Below are 18,633 nucleotides of genomic sequence, written 5' to 3' on the forward strand. Positions count from 1 at the left end.
TTGGGACTGTTTGCTTGTAAAACTTTTGTCCAGCCTTTTACTCTGAGGCAGAGTCTGTCTTTGTCGCTGAGGTGTGTTTCTTGTATGCAGCAAAAGGCTGGATCCTGCTTGTGTATCCAGTCTGTTAGCCTAGGTCTTTTTATTGGGGAATTGAGTCCATTGAGTGAGAGATATTAAAATTAAAGACCAGTGATTTTTGCTTTTGGTTCCTGCTATTTTTGTTGTTGGAGGTGGTATTATGTGTATGTGATTGATTATCTTCTTTTGGGCTTGTTGTGAGATGATTAATTTCTTGTGTAGTCTTTCGTGTAGCAAAAACAATTCTCAACAATAAAAGAGATTCTGGGGGAATCACCATCCCTGACCTCAAGCAGCACTGTAGAGCAATAGTGATAAAAAAACACATGCTATTGGTAGCGAGGAATACAGGTTAACCAATGGAATAGAATTGAAGACCCAGAAATAAAGCCACGCACTTATGAATACTTAATCTTCTGTGGTTTTGGTTAAAGAAACCAAAAACACACAGTGGAAAAAAGAAAGCATCTTTAATAAATGGCTGGTCTAGTTAGTGGTCTGTATATAGAAAAATGAAAATAGATGCACATTTATCACCATGCACAAAGCTCAAGTATAAGTGGATCAACTACCTCAACATAAAACCAGATACCCTGAATCAAATAAAAGAGAAAGTGGGACAAAGCCTCGAACTCACTGGTACAGGGAGAAATTTCCTGAACAGAATGTAAATGGCTCAGGATCTAAAATCAACAATTGATAAAAGGGACCTCATGAAATTGAAAAGCTTCTGTAAGGCAAAAGACACCGACAATTGGAAAAAAATCAGCAAAATAGTCAGAAACTGGAAGCAACCCAGATGTTCCTCAACCGAAGAATAAATAAAGAAAATGTGGTTCATTTGCACAATGGATTACTATTTAGATATTAAAAACAAGGGCTAGAAAAGGGGAAATCATTTGAAATGTAAATAAATTATGTAAATAAATTATGTCAAATAAAAAAAAAAGATGTAAAAAAAAAAAAAAAAAAAAACAAGGACATCGGGAATTTTGAAGTCAAATGGATGGCACTAGAAAATATCCTCAGTGAGGTAATCCAGACCCCAAAGGACATACATGGTATGTTCTCACTGATAAGTAGATACTAGCCAAAAAGTTCAGAAAACCTAGGATACAACCCACAGACCATAAGAAGTGTAACAAACAGAAAGATCCAAGTGTGGATGCCTCAATCCCACTTAAAAGGGGGGAGAAAATAATCATGGGAGGCAGAGGGAGGGAGGGACCTGGGTGGGAGAGGGGTGGAGTTGGAGAAAAGGGGGCAGGATCAGGAATGGGGGAAGACAGTAAAGAAGCCCAGAGGGCCAGGAGAATGAATGGAAATATGCACCTACAGGAGGTGGGAGTGGGGGACCCTCTAGAAATTCACAAGAGACCTGGGATGTAAGAGACTCCCAGGTCTCAATGGGAGTGACCTCGGATAAAATGCCCAACAGTGGAGAGAGGGAACTCGTAAAGTCCACCTCCAGTAGATAGACAGGGCCTCAAGGGGCGGAATGGAGTTGCCAACCCACAGTCAAAATTTCTGACCCAGTATTGTTCCTGTCAAAAAGAACTTCAGGGACAGAAATGGAGAAGAGACTGGAAAGACAGTACAATGACCAGTCCAACTTGAGATCCATCTCATGGGGGACTTGGGGGACGCCAAGGCCTGACACTGTTACTGATACTATGATGTGCTTGCAGACAGGAGACTAGCATGGCTTCCCTAGAACCAATGTCCCATCTCACATACCCTTTAACCCCCGGGGTAAATTAGTGACATCTAAGCTGGCAAACCATGGGTTTGGTTCCCTTCGTTCACTGCTTAGGGGATCTACTTGAGAGAAATGCAGCCCAGTAAACACACCTGGATACGCTTTTCATCGTCTTCCCGCTTCTTCCTTTCCTCCTCCTCTTGTTTCCTCTTCGCTTCCATCTCAAGTTTCCTAAGAACAGGCGAGAGAACTCAGTTTTAACATACTATGTAATTTTTCAGAAGATAGACAAGCCATACATAAACAAGCACCAGAGACCAGCAGGATGAACCCATGTTAGCCTCGGACCACACACATTACCAATTTGGTTCAAATGATATAAAGTTTAACTCCCCTAAACAATGAAGCAAATGCAATCATCTTCTGTAGCATTAAGCCCTGCTAGACCAACTTGGTAATGGTGAGTTCACATTATATATTCCTTATACAGCAAGGAAATGACGTTGGTGTATAAAAGGGAGGCCTGCATAGCTGTGTTTACAGCCACACTTATTCACAATAACTAGGATACAGAATCAGCCTGGGAGCACAGCCATGGATGAAGAATGAAATTCTGCTGTCTGCACCGAAACGGATAGAAGTTGAGGGTACTGTGTTAAGTGAAATAAGCCAGATTCAGAAGAAACACAGGAGCCATGAGTTCTCTCTTATGTGAAACTTGAGGAAAAGAGATAAGTCTACCTGAAAACAGAATAGTAATTCCAGGGACCCTGGAGAGCACTTGGCAAGTGAAAAGATAGGGAGAAGAGAAAAAAATGAAAAAATGGATGGGGACCTCAAATGCACAATACATGTCTGTAATATCAAATGAATGCAGTAATATGCACAATTAATATGTTTTAGAGGCAGAGGGAAGAGGACTGCTATAAAGGGGAAGGCGGCAGGCTTTGGCTTATATATGTATGCATGTATGCATGCATTGTGCATGTGTATGTATGTATGTATGCATGTATGCATGCTTATGTATGTATGCATGCTTATGTATGTATGCATGTATGCATGTATGCGTGCATTGTGCATGTATACATATGTATGTATGTATGTATGTACATATCCTTAAGTAACAAAACCCAGGTCGGTCAGGGCCACAAGGCCGTCTTTAAATGCCAAAGAATAACATAAAGCAAGTTTGAATGAATCAAGTTTGTGTGCTCACTTTAAAAGTTTCAGACTTTGGGGCCAACAAGAAGGCTAGGAGGGTAAAGGCACTTGCCACCAGATCTGATACTCTCAATCCTGTAAACCCACACAGTAGGAGAAAGACAACCCCTACAAGTTACTATCTGATTTCCATATAACACCATGACAAAGAAGTAATGCACACACACACACACACACACACACACACACACACACATAAATGTAATAAAAAAATTTCAGACTTTGAATTTTTACAGTTTTTAGATTTTCAGATTAAGAACATTCAACCTGTACTTAACCACTCTAAACAGCTATAGAAAATGGGCATTTAACTTTTTTAACCTTATCCTAAAATTGGTTGATTTGTACCATGCATGTTGGTGTGTAAGTTTAACCCTCACCCAGAAGACAGTAGCAGGAGGATGAGAGTTCCGGGCCAGCGTGGGCTATGCTCTGAAAATCTGTCCCAAAAAAATTAGGAAGAAAGGAAGGAAGGAAGGAAGGAAGGAAGGAAGGAAGGAAGGAAGGAAGGAAGGAAGGAAGGAAGGAAGGAAGGAAGGAAGGAAGGAAGGAAGCATAATCAATTGATTGAAGTAGAAATACAGTTTTAAAACATCCACCATCCTTCACCCTGTAAGCTTCTAGTGAGAACAATACAAATCCGTACATCCGCCTCTCCTCTTCCTCCTTCCGGCGACGTTCTTCATCCTCTTGGCGCCTCTTCCTCTCTTTCTCCATCTCCTCTTGGATGCGCCTCAGCCTCTCTGCCTCCTCCTCTTGCTGTTTCTTTTTCTGCAGTGCACTGAGGAGCTCTTCGGAGCTTTTAACAAGTGCATCATACTCTTTCTGTATCTGCTCCCTCGTCATCATGGTGGACTTAAGAAGACAAATCACAAACATTCTGTAGTTACCCCCCTGTGCACAGTACAGACATGCTTAGCAGGACTGGACTGTACACTGTAAAATGGTTACAATGAGAAACTCAACATTCCTGCGATTACGTAGTTAAAACAACACTCTAAGATACAGGAGCTGGTTCTCTTGTACTGTGTGGGTTTACGGGACTGAGAGTAGCAAAACTTAGCAACAAATTCATATTCCTATCTTTTTATGAAACATATATATTTGTGTAGTCTAGGGTAACCTTGAACTAGGAATGGAGGTAAGGAACCTCATAAACACCAGGATTACAGGTATACACTACCATGTCCCAGCTGCTCACATAGTCCGTGAATGCTGTCACTACACATAAATATTAGATTCTATATTTATCAAACAAGCCATCAATATCTGAAGAACACTGCAAACAAAGCTGTACAAGCGTAGCTTTAAGATACTTTTTAAAAAAGTCCTTTTAAGGAATGACTATCTTGTTTAGCCAAAGTTTACTTTCTTTCTTTATAGTATTCAGTTAGTACCTAAGGAGCAGTTGGGAAATCATATCTAAGCTTGTTGGAAGATTTTCCTGGGGTAATTTTGATTGATGTGGTGACCTCACAAATTTGTGCCACCCTTGAGCTGAACCCACCGTGGGATTTTCATCCTTTTCTTGATTGCTTTTCTCTGTCTACCTGTAATATTTACCCCATCCACAGGAACTACAAAAAGGCTAACTTGCATACATTGACTTCTGAATGCTGCCTGAGAAAAACCCTGTGAAACCCTAACACATAATTGAGGACACTGAAAAAGATGAACTAGAATGACAAGTGTTACAGGCAACTTCATATTTTCAGTCACATTAATGATAGAGCAATTGAAGATGAAAACCAAAACAGCCCCATTTTTCCTTTAAAGATGAAGGAAATGAATTGCTACTTTTAAAACAGCTAAGTAATTAAGAGGGGTAATGTATTAGCCACAAAGAATCAAATAACAGCAGGTGCACCATGAAATGCATGGTTATGACAGAGAACTATGCAGAGCACATGCACACAAGTGGAACCACCGAGGAAATACAGCAAACTCTAGCTGAGTGCTCTGTGGGGCACTATCGAGGAGTTTGCAGTGATTTTCTTTCCGTTTTCAACAATGATACGTTACTTTTATAACTTAGCAGTTTCACTTCTGGAGGTGTGGGGAGGGTAAGGATGTGGCTCAGTAGAAGGAAATCAACTGGACACGCCGAGCGTGCTGCAAGGATTCCCCAGCACCACCAGAAGAAAAGTGAATACTACAGAGTAAAAACTGGCTTTGGAAAGAAGAAAAGCGCACACATACACACACACACACACACACACACACACACACACACACACACGCACGCACGCACGCACGCACGCACACGCAAATGCAAAGGCACACACACACACACACACGAACCTGCATTAATCCTCTCTGAATCATGATTGCAAAAGCTTACCAACATTCACTATTTAGTTATTCTCTGGAGGGTAAGACTTTGCCTAACAACAGATAAAAAACACATTTTTATTTATCTTTTTACTATGATATTTTTCAAATATTCAGGAAAGATTAATGTGAGTATCCATGTGGTGATGATTTATATTTTGAGTAAGGATATTTTCCTATACAATTTCAACACTGATAACAAAAACAAGCAAATTATATTTAAACAAAAAATGTTCTAGTAAGCTGGATTAAAATTACCTACCTTAATTTTGGCCATCAGAGCATCAATAGAAATTTCAAGATCTTTGATCTGTCTGTTCACCTCCGGCTTCCCATCTTTCAGGGCACTTACGACCTCATTGAACTTATCGAGTCGTTTCTTCAGTGTTCCCACCTTAACCAGGCCGTCAATGCTGCAATGGTAGGACTCCATCAGACATTTACCTCACAAGCTAATGTCCTAGTGAAGATTCTCACTGATAGAAAGCAAACATTGTGCCTGAACAGGGCAGGATTCTTCTGACGTCAGTATCAGTTACGGTACTGTTCAGATCTCTCATTAAGTTTAACAAGAATCACATATGAATAGCATTGGTGACTGCCAACAAGATGAAGGCCAGCTATGTTCACAATGAAAAACTAGGACTCAAATTATAAACCTCAAACGATCCCACATCTCTTTGAATATATGTGGTTTCAATACCTATTCAAGCTTCCAAAGTTTAAAAAGTAACTTGATAATACAAAGTTTAAATAAGATGGAAAATGCAATATATAAAAGGAGATTATACATATATAAAACAAGATGATTTAGGGCTGGAGAGATAGCTCAGTGGTTAAGAGCAAAGACTGCTCTTCCAAAGGACCTGAGTTCAAATCCCAGCAACCACATGATAGCTCACAACCATCTGTAATAAGATCTGACACCCTCTTCTGGTGTGTCTGAAAACAGTGACAGTGTACTAACATAAAATAAATAAATAAATAAATCTTAAAAAAAGAAAACCAAGATGATTTTATGAGCAATTTTGATTTTATGATCAGGCTATTAAACAACCTCCCAGACAGCCTCTAACTTAGTATCATTGAGAAACTCAAATTATAAAGTAACCAGAACAGCAGGTCTTTCTCAGCCTTCAGCCTTTCACTCCAACCTCTCAGAGTTCACATTCCTGCCAGCCACTCAGTTTGTAATGAAGCTATGTAATGAAGGAGCCTTCAGAATGCACAGCACTAGCAGGCCATTTGCAAAGAACGCAGGAGCCACCCACTCCTGCCATGACTTCCCTGCCAGCTTACAGTGCAGTGCTGTGTAGACGGTTGGACACTGTTTCTCTTACCGTGGTTTGTGTCTCCTTTTGCAAAGCCACATTCGGATGGTTTTCTGCATTTTAATGCAAGCTTCAGCTCGATATTTTATTTTGTTTTTCACTATGTATAAGAGTAAAATAAAATGACAGGAAAAAAATTGGTTCAGATAGGACATTAACTAAAAGCCCGTTCATTTTCAGAAAGCAATTCTCACAAGATCTTGATGAGTATGTTATTCCAGCCATCAGCATTGGGAAATCTAACGTTTAACTTCTTAAAAGTAAAGCATGATTGCTGTGTCTAGCTTTATGTTTCAAATGTATTCTGCAATGTGCAGTACTGCTGTTACTCAAGTGTCCTGGGCCACATTTCTATTAAATGTTCCAGTGGTTCTCAACCTTCCTAGTGCTGCGACCCTTTACCACCGCTCCTCATGTTGTGGTGACCCCAGACCATAAAAATATTTTTGTTGATACCTCAAAACTGTAATTTCCCTAGTTGTGAATTGCAACATAAGTATCTGTGTTTTCTGGTGGTCTTAGGCGACCCTGTGAAAGAGTTGTTCCACCCTCCGGTGGAACTCTAATAACTACTGTATTATATGCTGTGTCTTTTAAAACAATTAGCCTGACAAATGAATTTATGAAATACAGTTCACTTCCTTCTGTAAATTCACAGTGAATATTCTGGTTGCAGTCTCTAACAGTAAAGGACTTTTTCAGCTGCAGGAGGCCTAGAATTTCCTAGTATGATTGGACCTTAGCTGCTGGTTTGTTGTTTTGTTTTTTTTTTTTTAGGGTTTCCCAATTAACATTCTGCAGAGATCTTGTTTGGTAAATGAGCATGGTTTGTTGTTACAACACAGTCCACAAGTGGGAGGTGTGGCACAAATAGAAAACTAACATACCCTTTCTTCTAAAATGCAATATATACATATTTGAATATTTATATATATATATATTTCAAATATATATATATATATATTTGAAAGCAAGCACCAATCCCGTGGGGGGGGAAATATATATATATATAAAATTTGAAAGCAAGCATCAATCCCATGAAAAACTGTAGAGATCTTTTGGGCCAGGACACTGAGTAAGTAAGCTAACCTCAGGCAGTAATCTGACTTTGGACTAGAACAAAGAAGAAGAAGGCTCAGTCAGAAGTTTGACTTTGGGCTAGGACAATAAGTAGACTCGGGATGAATACAGCTGAGGAATGTGTTCTCTGTATCTTGATGGGTCTTGTTAAGACCCTGAATATAGCAATCATGGGACCTTCCATCTATACTTTGTTTGCTCCTTACCTACTCTGTCCATGCTTTGTTTGTTCCTTAACTACTTTGTTTATGACTTAGAACTGGTCATATTCTTTATTCATACCTAGAATGATATAAGAACTGACTGGAAAAAAAAAATAAACCTGCTTCAGCCTAAGAACAGGCCGGTGTCACGCTACAGAGTTGTCTGTCTTTTTCTTTTTAATCCTCACTCCCTCTCTGGAGAACCTGATGACTGACTGAGCTGGCTTGGTCAAAAAAAACACTTATATTTTACTTGAAAAATGATGGGGAATGCGACTCTCTTATCTTTTTTCTTTACTATAGTGTTTTTATAACTATGCACTATTGTCTAACAAAAATCTTAATAATAATGTGCCTAGTTCCTTTGTGCTAGACCCAGTGAATTTTACTCTTCTGTTAGTAAAGGTTTATCTTCTGAATACTCCCTAATGCAAAAAACTATTTGAGGTAATCTGGATGAGGGGGGCATGGTGAGTGGTTTCCACATAGCTCCCAAACATTAAACTTTCACCATTGACCTTCAAGAAATCTAAAATATTTTGCACTCACTCATGTTTTAGACCAGATATAAGAGCTGTCACAATCTGTCAGAAATATACTCAAACTCAGCTCACCAGTGAACTGAAGAGCAAGAGGGGAGGAACAGGAGAGGCTGAACTCTTGATTCTTCTACCCCAGCCTCCCAAGCACTGGAATTAAAGAACGAGCTATTATGCCAGAGGGAAATACTTACATTTGATGACTGACAGCGAACACCACTGAACTTTCTTCCAGCGACTACAGACTAGCCACAGATTGACTCTTTTCACCAACTCTGCTAAGTGATCAGGGTCAGACTTCATAATCTGATCAAATTCTGCAAACTAGGAGTAAGATAACTTAGTCTCAGTATTAAAGGGAAAATGTGTCCAAGTAGAGAGAAAATAACTACATGGATTTCAAATCCCAAATATAACTTCCTAAAAATGATTAAAAGCCAATTCCAGGGATATCTTAGCAGGGTATACAGAAAACTTAAAACACATTTGACTACATGTCATGGTCCTTTCCTTCTATCTTTCCTTCATCAACTTTTTGGAAGGTAGAAAGGAATACTTATTTATTCCTAAGTAGCAGCAAAAGTAGGTATTAAAAAAAAAACTCTTAAATACTAATTACAGAAAATTGGCAGAAATATTTGAGGGAAAATGTTAAATGGGGCTAACATGTCCAAACCAGCTCATCCACATTCTCAGACATCCACGCTCAACAAGTTAAGGTCATCTGAAGCAGAAGAGCCACCAAAAGTACTGTCTCTCCCAATACTCATTTTAAACAAAAATAGGAAATTACTACTAAGAGATACACTATGCAAATGTAGTACTTCTTCTATTTAACATCAAATTTCAGAATTATTTCCATTCTTCACCAAATATCACACTGCAGTGTTAAAGGTGTCATATGCCAACCAACAAAACAAGTTTTCAATCATAAAAATCTTAAAGATAGCATAACAAGACTATGCATCTCTGACTCCACTTGCTTTAAGCTTTCAACAACCCTTATGCATCTTTCTGGAGGTGAACAACGCAAGTTCTTTTTCTGTGCAGATACTAATTAGTTACTATAGCTCTGAAACAAGAGATAATGCTGAATTTATGATAAATAACACAAAGTAATGCGAAGCCAGCTATGAACACCTGTTTCCTTTTTCTCTTCATTTCTCACAGCAAAAGGGTGTAGGTTCTGTGACAGACACCACAGACTAGTAAAGCAATTGTGTATTTTCATCTTGTGCTCAAAAATGTGAAATTAGATTTATCATAATTGCCTTATCCTTGAGACACTAGAGACAGTTGACTAGTGCAACTAGTTAGCTGCAATAACAATTATATTTACAATTATAAAGGTGTAATCATTAAGTCAGTGTTTAAAATGTTAGGAACATAGAATTGGTATTATTAACCCTTGTGCACAGAATACAGTTGGCTATGAAGTTTCCTATAGTCAGTGAATATCACAATTACAACCTAATGTATATAGTGTTTATACATTCCTTCACTGAAGGAGTGGCCCCTGGTTCTGAAAAGGCTCAGTGCAGCAGTGTAGGGGAATACCAGAACAGGGAAGTAGGAAGGGGTGGATGGGAGAACAGGGGGAGGGAAAAGGGCTGATGGGACTTTCAGAGAGGGGGGCATCCAGGAAAGGGGAAATCATTTGAAATGTAAATAAAGAATATATTGAATAAAAAAAGAAAAAAGGAAAAATAAATAAAAACTCTTCCAGAGAACTTAAAAAAAAAAATTGGCAACAGTCAGTAGTACAAACTCCAAACGAGTTTGATATGCTTTCTATATCTACCACACTCTAGTGAAACTTTCCCACTATGAAAACTCCAACATACTAAGACACTTCACCAAACAAACTTATAGACCTGCAATTAAGGTGTCTGGGCCAATTTAGATATAGAATCCAGTGACCACTTGGATTACATGCTGAGCTATCTAATTGTCGTGAGGTAACCCAGACTCAAAAGATGAATCATGGTATGCACTCACTAATAAGTGGATATTAACCTAGAAAACTGGAATACCCAAAACATAATCCACACATCAAATGAGGTACAAGAAGAACGGAGGAGAGGCCCCTTGTTCTGGAAAGACTCAGTGAAGCAGTATAGAACAAATTCAGAACAGGGAAGCGGGAAGGGTTGGGTGGGAAAACAGGGGGAGGGAAGGGGACTGATGGGACTTTCGGGAAGTGGGGGTCCAGAAAAGGGGAAATCATTTGAAACGTAAATAAATATATCAATAAATTAAAAAAAAAGAAAATATTCTAGAAATGTTTTCAACTTATTTAAAATGTTAGAAAGTTTTGGTTAGTCCTTATTTAAGAAAAAATTAAACAATCCTCTGATTTCAATACTGATTAAAAGTATAATTTAAACTCATAATATGAAACACCCCCAAACAGAAAACCTGTATACGCAAAAACATAATCTCATACTGTTTCATATAATGGTATAATAATATAAATTGCTAATAACTAAGAAGATACATACACGGCCCAAATATCATATATATTTACCTTGCCAGGTCTGAAAAATACTTTTGTTAGCCCAAACTTGTAGTCAACTTCATTTAATCCCAAAGCTTTAAAAAGAGCCTGAAAAACAAGTTTCAAAAGTTGAGTTTCAACAACAAATTAACAGAAAAAAATTGTTGCTAAGAAATTTCTATTGAAGCAGCATTTATACCTTACAAAATAGCCGTGGATCCAATCTTGCAAGTTTCTCAGGCATGTACTTCTTGTACATGTTATAAAGTTCATGAAATGAGGCTCTTGAAGGAAAACCCCCTTGCATTAGGTCCAACACAGACACCATACCTAGAATTGTTAGCACAAATAATTTCCAGTCACAGTACAGAAGTCCAGGGTGACATGTGAGTAACCCATCAATTTTACAAGTGAAAGGTTATGAAAAGACACCTTATAGGGAGGGAGTATCAACAGTGAGGACGACCCAGGGAATCATGCCTCCAGTCAGTGAGTCCCAGCTTATTTATCATATAAAGCAGTCACAAGGAAACCCCAAGTGAAATCAGCACAGCTGACCATTTCCCAGAGGTAGCCCATCGAGAAGGCTCCAGTATAACATATCTTCCTAAATTCTATAAAAGCACATAAAGCAAAGTCCTGCATTTGATCACTTTAAATCCTAAAGAATAAAACTTCTTAAAAAAAGTCTCCATTTCTACATTTTTCCCTAGAACTAATATGAAGCAAGAGAGAATTTATTATTTAAATATTATATGTAATATACACATACATGCATACACACAACATACACACATATACACACACCACATATACTGCATACACACATATGCACATACCACATATACACACCACACAGACATGCACACACATACACAGACACACAGACACACAGACACACACTTTTACTGGGTTGGAACAACTGCTCCCAAGCAGCGCACTAGCCTTGCATGCCCAAGGCCTTAGGTTCTAGCCCCAGCTTCAAAATTAGACCTCTTCTACTAAGTTCTCAAAAAAAAAAAGATGTATCTATTGGTTGAGAATGAGTCTACAGGATAAATACAACTATTAATTTAACTCTAATAAATGGTCAGACTGAGCCTCAAGTCAACATGAACTTGTCTGGTCAGCATTAACAGGCAGGCAACACAAGTTACAAAGACAAAAGCCTGCCTCTCTCACCCTCCCTCACTTTGTCCTGATACGTGTCATATAGTAATTTTAGTAGAAGGCATCCGTCCTGGTTAGTCAACTTGACATCAACTGAAGTCATCTGGGAAGAGAGAACACCAACTGAGAAAAATGCCTCTATTGGCCTGTAGGGAAATCTATGGAACATTTTCTTGATTACTGATTGGTGTGGGAGGGCCCAGCCCATAGTGTGTGATGCTGCCCCTGGATATGTGGTCTTGGAGCCCGGGGCTGTATACGGCTTGTTGCAAGCCAGTGAACCATGTGTTCCTCCACAGTCTATGCTTCAGTTCCTGCCTCCGAGTTCCCGCTTTGAGTTCCAGCCCTGACTTCTCTCAGTGATGGAGTGTGACCTGGGAATTGTAAGGTGAAGTAAATCCTTTCCTTCTTCAAGTTGGTCATGGTCTTAAGAAAGCATACTAGCGAAAGAAAGCATACTAGGCTGGTATCTTAAAATGATTATCTTTAATGCAGAAAAAAAAAAGCCTAAATGGAAAGGTCAAAATAGAATCCGCATCTTAAATATCACAGAGAGAAAGCCCAACAGCTTCTACACTCAGTCTTGGTGTCGACGCACAAGTCAACAGGCAGTGAGGGAAATGTTCAATAAAAATACAGTGATGGGGGCTGGGGGTGTAACCCAGTAGGAGGGCACACTCCTCACGCTCAGGGGACACTGGTTTCAATAAAGAGGCAGTTATTAGATCAATATTAAAGAAATTGGACATGATAAAAAATATGAAATATGAGTATCATGCGGAAAACAAAAACAAGAATAATATATCCTTACTTTATTCCTTACGCCAAAATGAATTCCAGTTGGGTCAAATTAAAATTTTAAAAAGCGAATATAGTTTTTAATACATGAATCTTAATTTTAAAATAATCTTAGGAATGCAACCCTTCTATATAGACTGAATCCTAGTCTGACTGAACAACAGAATCAAGCTCAGTGTGCCCTGTGAGAAGCTACGGACGCCAACAGTTCTAGAGAGCAACTCGAGAAGTCTTTCCTTTTCGATCATTTCTACTTCTATGAATCTAAATTAGTTTTCTCACTTATGGACAAAGGCATGTGGAAAATGACCAGATATCCACCAAGTCGCTGTTCACAACAGAAAAAAACAATAACAGAAATAATTGTAAAACCTACTCATTAAATTGTACTCCACCTTGGGGCTGGAAAGATGGCTCAGCAGGGAAGAACACTGACTGCTCTTCCAAAGGTCCTGAGTTCAAATCCCAGCATCCACATGGTGGCTCACAACCACCCATAAAGAGACCTGACCCCCTCTTCTGGTGTCTGAAGACAGCTACAGTGTACTTACATATAATAGATAAATAAATCTTTAAAAAAAATGTACTCCACCCATAAAATAGAATGTAACACATCGATAGGGAACAGGAATGTATCTATGCAGCATAAAATGTATCACATAATGTACACTGATTAAAGCAACACATAGAGACCATCACTGTTTTCTTTGCCGTACCAAAGACTAAGCCTTGTATGTGCTTAAACAAGTAGTCTACCACTGGACTGAGCTACAGCCCTAGCTCATGGCTACACAGTTCAGGCTGGCTTTGAACTCATGAATGACAGAAAAAGATTTAGTTCTCAGGCCTGCTCATAGGGGAAAAAGGTAAGGTTTGGTTGGCATTGTCACCGTTTTTGACAATGAAATGGTGCCCACCAGTAAAGCAACAACTTAGCTGACTGTGCTAACACACACTCTTCATGATGCAGAAATCCTGGAACACACCAGTAAGCCCATGCTCTGCTAATCTAAACACACACACCTGCAGCTGTACGCGCTTGACAAATGAACGCTAGACGCTCATTGTGGAGACCAGTATGCTATGCTAGAAAACGATCCTAAAAGGGAAAAGTCACATTCAAAGTAACAAAACCCACCCTAAAGACAGCATACAACGTAACTACTGTTTTTCAGAATATACCTCTTGCTATTAAGTAACACCTGACAAAGAACATGCTAGAAATTGGATTACTCTGTAATATATACGCAAAGGATTTTCAAATAAATGTAGTTAACTGTGCAAAAAGATTCCCTCATTATTCTATGCAGAAATACCTCAAGCATGCATTATATGACTTTCCAGTACTTGTTTTAAATTAATCAAAAATAAATTTTTGTATCTGATAGACTGTGCATTCAATTCAATGATGAATTAGTCTGAAGCACACTAGAAAAAACAGGATTTTGTGGAAGCCAAAAGACAGTTCCTGGAGGGAAACTTTAAACTTTAGATATACTAGCAGGCATGTACATCTTTAGCACAGTAAGCAGAACATTAATGTCATACTCTATATAAGTATACATAAAATCTATAACTGTGGCTGTGAAATCAAAGTGCCACACCTCAGTGCCATGGGCGGAGCCTGAGTCAGAGCCAGGAGCAAGGCTGGCTTCCAAAGGAAGTTGTTCCTAGCTGACACCTGAAAGATGAAGGAAAGATGTCCCAACAAGATAAACAGACCCTGCAGTGGGAGGGGACGTGGGGCAGTGAGTGCATGAGTGTGTGGCTGTAGCACAGACAGAAACGTGCGAAGACGGACAAGGAACACATGGGCCAGAGGGAGAGAGAGCGCCAGGATGCTATCTTCTCCCTGACTTCAGCAGAGGCCATCAGAGCACTGCATACAGTAAGAAGACATGGTCAGAGCTGAACTGTGAAGGGATAATGCTACACATGTCTACAATGTACTGAGCAGGTGCCAGGAGGGCACAAGGGTGACTTGGAGGGCCAGTGAGAGAAGGCTCAGCTTGGGCTGGCAACACCGCTTACCATGTGGGAAGTCACAGTGCTCAGAAAAGAGACAGAGTATGCGCCGTACTATCCAACAAAGCAGTCATTGGTCATAGGTCCTTAGCTGGGCACACGCAGCTGTTTTATATTTTAGTATTAAATAAAACTTAAAATCACCTCTACATAAGTCCCACCAACCACATTTCAAATGCTTAAGAAGGAGCTCATAGCGTCAATCTCCTGGTTACCATACTAGGTAACACCAGGGCTTACAGAAGTAATGGAAGGCAGGAGTCAGAAGGTCAAAAGCAATGTGGCAAACAGAAAAGGAAGTAGAGAAAACAGTGGAAGACAGGGTGATCTGGAAGCCACTGTGACAGCTGAGAGTCTACTGTGTCTCGGTGCAAATGAAGGCACTCCTTCCTGTCCCTGGGCCCTGGCCCAGTTCTTAACAGCACAGCTGACCCATGAGAGGCAGGAAGGTGCTATACCAGGGACAGGCCCAAAGGGGATGCAGCCAGGATGAGGAACCTGGCAGCATCCTGGTGGAGCTCCCAGGCTTTGGTAAGAGGCCTCTGCTGGCACAGGCTCAGAGTTCTAAAGAGAACAGGGAGCCTGGGGGAGGGGCTCTGACTGGCTCTGCAGAGAAACAGAACTGCTGAGTGGGAAGACCTCGCAGAAGAGTTCTGAGAGCCTTGAAAGGTCAGTGGCCATGAATTTAAACAGTGCCAACCTGGCTGGCCTACCAGCCCTGTGCAGACAAGGAGAGAATGCTGGATTAAATTCTTAACAGCTAAAGTTTAGTGAGAAGAGTTAGAAGAAGACCCAGATGCCAGGATCCAAAGCTTGCCCCATCTGGGGAGGACTCTTTAAGGGCTCTGGAAAGTGTTCACTTAAAGAGACCTCAGTCTCACTGTAAAATGGCCTCTGAGAGGACCAGAATAAGGTGTCAGAGAAAGAGCATCAGGGTTTGAAAGGCAGCAGGTCTAGGCTGGACCAAACCACAAGGGCAGGAAGAGCAAGACAGAGCTATGGCTGCCCTGATGCGTGAGTGCAGTGTCAACGCCTGGGCTTCTGAGACTGAACGGAGCTGGGGTTGGGGCTGGATGGGTCGGATGAGCCACTCAGGAAAGAGCCCAAGGGCTTAATCCTGCTTTGATTGTTTCCCCCACAAATGGTGGAGGAAAAGCGAGGACACCAACCCCATCTGGCCCAGCTGTGTGGGTAGTGAGGATGATGGTGGACTGCAGCTGCCAGCAGCAGCCTGTGTAGAGATCCAGGTTTGCCAGGAGCGCGCTCTTAACTGCGTGTGCTTCCATGATGTTACTTGACAGAAACTAGAAGTCATTGTTGCTCAAGTCATCTGTCCCCTGTGTTTTGTTCTAAACTAAGGGAAACATAAGAATCCTATTGAAGAGGAGGAAGGCAACAGTGAGAGTTTGTCTAAACATATAGTGACAGGCTGTAAAAATGTGGAGATACCTGAACACTGAAGTTGAGACAGAATCTGGGCGCCTTCAAAGTGGTGACTTGTCATCTTTAAGTTGGGTTTGATGCAGCGGATAAAGCTGGCTCCCTGGAAGAATAAGAAATGCTTTTTAATATTTACATATAGCATCTTTATGTTTCTATATCTAGGAATACCATCAGCTTTCACGGCATGTAAATGTCAATAAGTGACACAAAATGACTACAAAGGAGCTTAAAAATGTTCCTGTCATACTTCTATAATTTAACCCTTGAAATTAATCTCTGCAGTATAAATAAATATCAGCACAATGACATTTTAGCACTGCATGTTGGAAATCATAGAAAGAAAAGTTTTCCACTGCAAACTATTTCATTACACTTAAACAAAGCACTCCGAGATTTAACTCTATCTTCTCACAGAGGCTTTGGGTTTTTGTTTACCAGGGCCAGGCCTTGCACACACAAGCAAACATTCTACCACTGAGCTCAATCCCCAGCCTCTATAGAGGCTGGGAAGGGAAATAAAAATAACACTGATTAAAATTTAGGCCAATATGTAAGCAAACAACACACACACAGATCAGTATTTTCATTTGACTTTAAAAATAAACAATTCCCAAACTGTTTTACTGTGTGCTTTTAAAGTTTTGCTTGTTTAGCAATATTTTTTAAAACTTAAAGGCTTCCCTGTAGTGTTCGTATTTTGCTGAATAAAGCAGAAAAATACTTTTTGTACCACAATGAAAGTGTTATGTGCTGAAGCTAATGTAGCAGACATCCAAAGAGCTGCTTTTCTTCAGAGTAGCCACCTTACAACACTGAATAGGTATTTCAGAAATGATGCACCACAGATACTTGGATAAAATGTTTCTATAAATCACAAATCACCTCATCATTTTAGAACAGTGCACTCATGGGGAAATGAAAATAAAACAACCTCCTCATCAGACTTGAGGTTTACAGATGCCTGGCTCCTGAGGAAGGGTGCCCGGTGAATGTGATCAGATACATTGTATCCAGGTATGAAATTCTCAAGGAAAACAATATCATTTTTTTTACAAGACTCTCTTAAGAGCAAATATTTGAGAGACTCAGAACATTCATGATTTTCTGGATGGCTCCAAACGCTTCATCAGTAAACAAAACAGTATCAGCAGAGGCTGCTGAAAACAGCTGGTATTTCAAAAGGAAGAGGGTCAAATTTATCTCTGTGGCTTGTGTAAAAATTAGTCTTTCCTTGGAATCACAATTTTTCTATAACTCATACATTCCTTGTGGTTTTTATTTTGCTTTTGAAATACAGGCTCTCACTATTCAAGGCCAGGCTGACCCCAAACTTATGATCCTCCTGCCTCAAACTCCCAACTGCTGCGATTGCCAGGTGTGTGGCACCTTACTCAGAAATTAGGATTTCTTTCTACATGGGTTTTGTTTTCCAGTCAAAATCCTAGAGTACAGTGAGTCACACCTGTAATCCCCAGAACACTGGGACAAAGAGAGGGTGATTGCAAGCTCAGAGACGCCTAGAGCTCCATAGCTAGATCGAGGCCAGCCTGAGCTCTATAAGGAGACCCTGTCCAAAAATATAAGGAAAAAGTCAAGGGCCAAATGACCAGCTAAGAGGTAGAGTATTTGAATAGCAGAAACAAGATCCTGGGTTCTATGACAATACCACAAAAAACAACTAGAAAAAAAGATACCAGAGTGAATCAATGAAATGCAGTTAAAAGATGAACTTGTAAATTTGGCATTAATAAAGAATAGAAAAATATTAAGTTCAGTTTTGTCTGTAGCACACTGTCGTGTCTGAAGAATGTTACTATAATAATTACATGTTTTATCATTAATATTAAAATGTTTGCTTTTTTCATAATCATTACTTTCATTTTGTGAAATCTTCATTAATAGCAAAGATGTCCAAATAATTTCATTTGACAACATACTTTAAACATTCTTTAAAGAAACAAAAAACTAATAATAACATTTTACCATCTTAAAAGCTGCCTGGTTGCGTGACTGGGTATCTGTATGCGTGGTTGAGGGGGGCAGGGTTGCACTGGAACTGATATCCTGAACCCTGTGCTTACCAGGTAAACATTTAGCACTGAGAATAATTCTAGTCCTCTAAAAACTGGCTTCTCTTTGAAAGAGAATGAGGTTTAAAATATATTTCCCATTATTCCAGAGTTATCACATTTACTTGGATAACTAAAAATAAGAGTTT

The 18,633-nt window shown here is 39.7% G+C and overlaps 1 protein-coding gene across 5 annotated transcripts in view; it reads right to left on the bottom strand.

Moving 5' to 3' along the window:
* Myo6 (myosin VI) overlaps positions 1-18,633 on the bottom strand; it is a 135,986-nt gene that overhangs the window by 16,783 nt on the left and 100,570 nt on the right. For all 5 annotated transcript variants that reach the window (XM_052187742.1, XM_052187741.1, XM_052187745.1 and 2 more), the window contains exons 20-27: positions 16,422-16,515; positions 11,179-11,309; positions 11,010-11,087; positions 8,677-8,806; positions 6,670-6,760; positions 5,592-5,742; positions 3,645-3,853; positions 1,930-2,008 (exon numbers count right to left, since the gene is read on the bottom strand). In XM_052187742.1, coding sequence (XP_052043702.1) covers positions 1,930-2,008; positions 3,645-3,853; positions 5,592-5,742; positions 6,670-6,760; positions 8,677-8,806; positions 11,010-11,087; positions 11,179-11,309; positions 16,422-16,515 — 963 coding nt within the window. The remainder of the gene's footprint in view (positions 1-1,929; positions 2,009-3,644; positions 3,854-5,591; positions 5,743-6,669; positions 6,761-8,676; positions 8,807-11,009; positions 11,088-11,178; positions 11,310-16,421; positions 16,516-18,633) is intronic.

The sequence above is a fragment of the Apodemus sylvaticus genome, chromosome 7 (genome assembly GCF_947179515.1).
Source record: "Apodemus sylvaticus chromosome 7, mApoSyl1.1, whole genome shotgun sequence".
NCBI lineage: Eukaryota > Metazoa > Chordata > Mammalia > Rodentia > Muridae > Apodemus > Apodemus sylvaticus.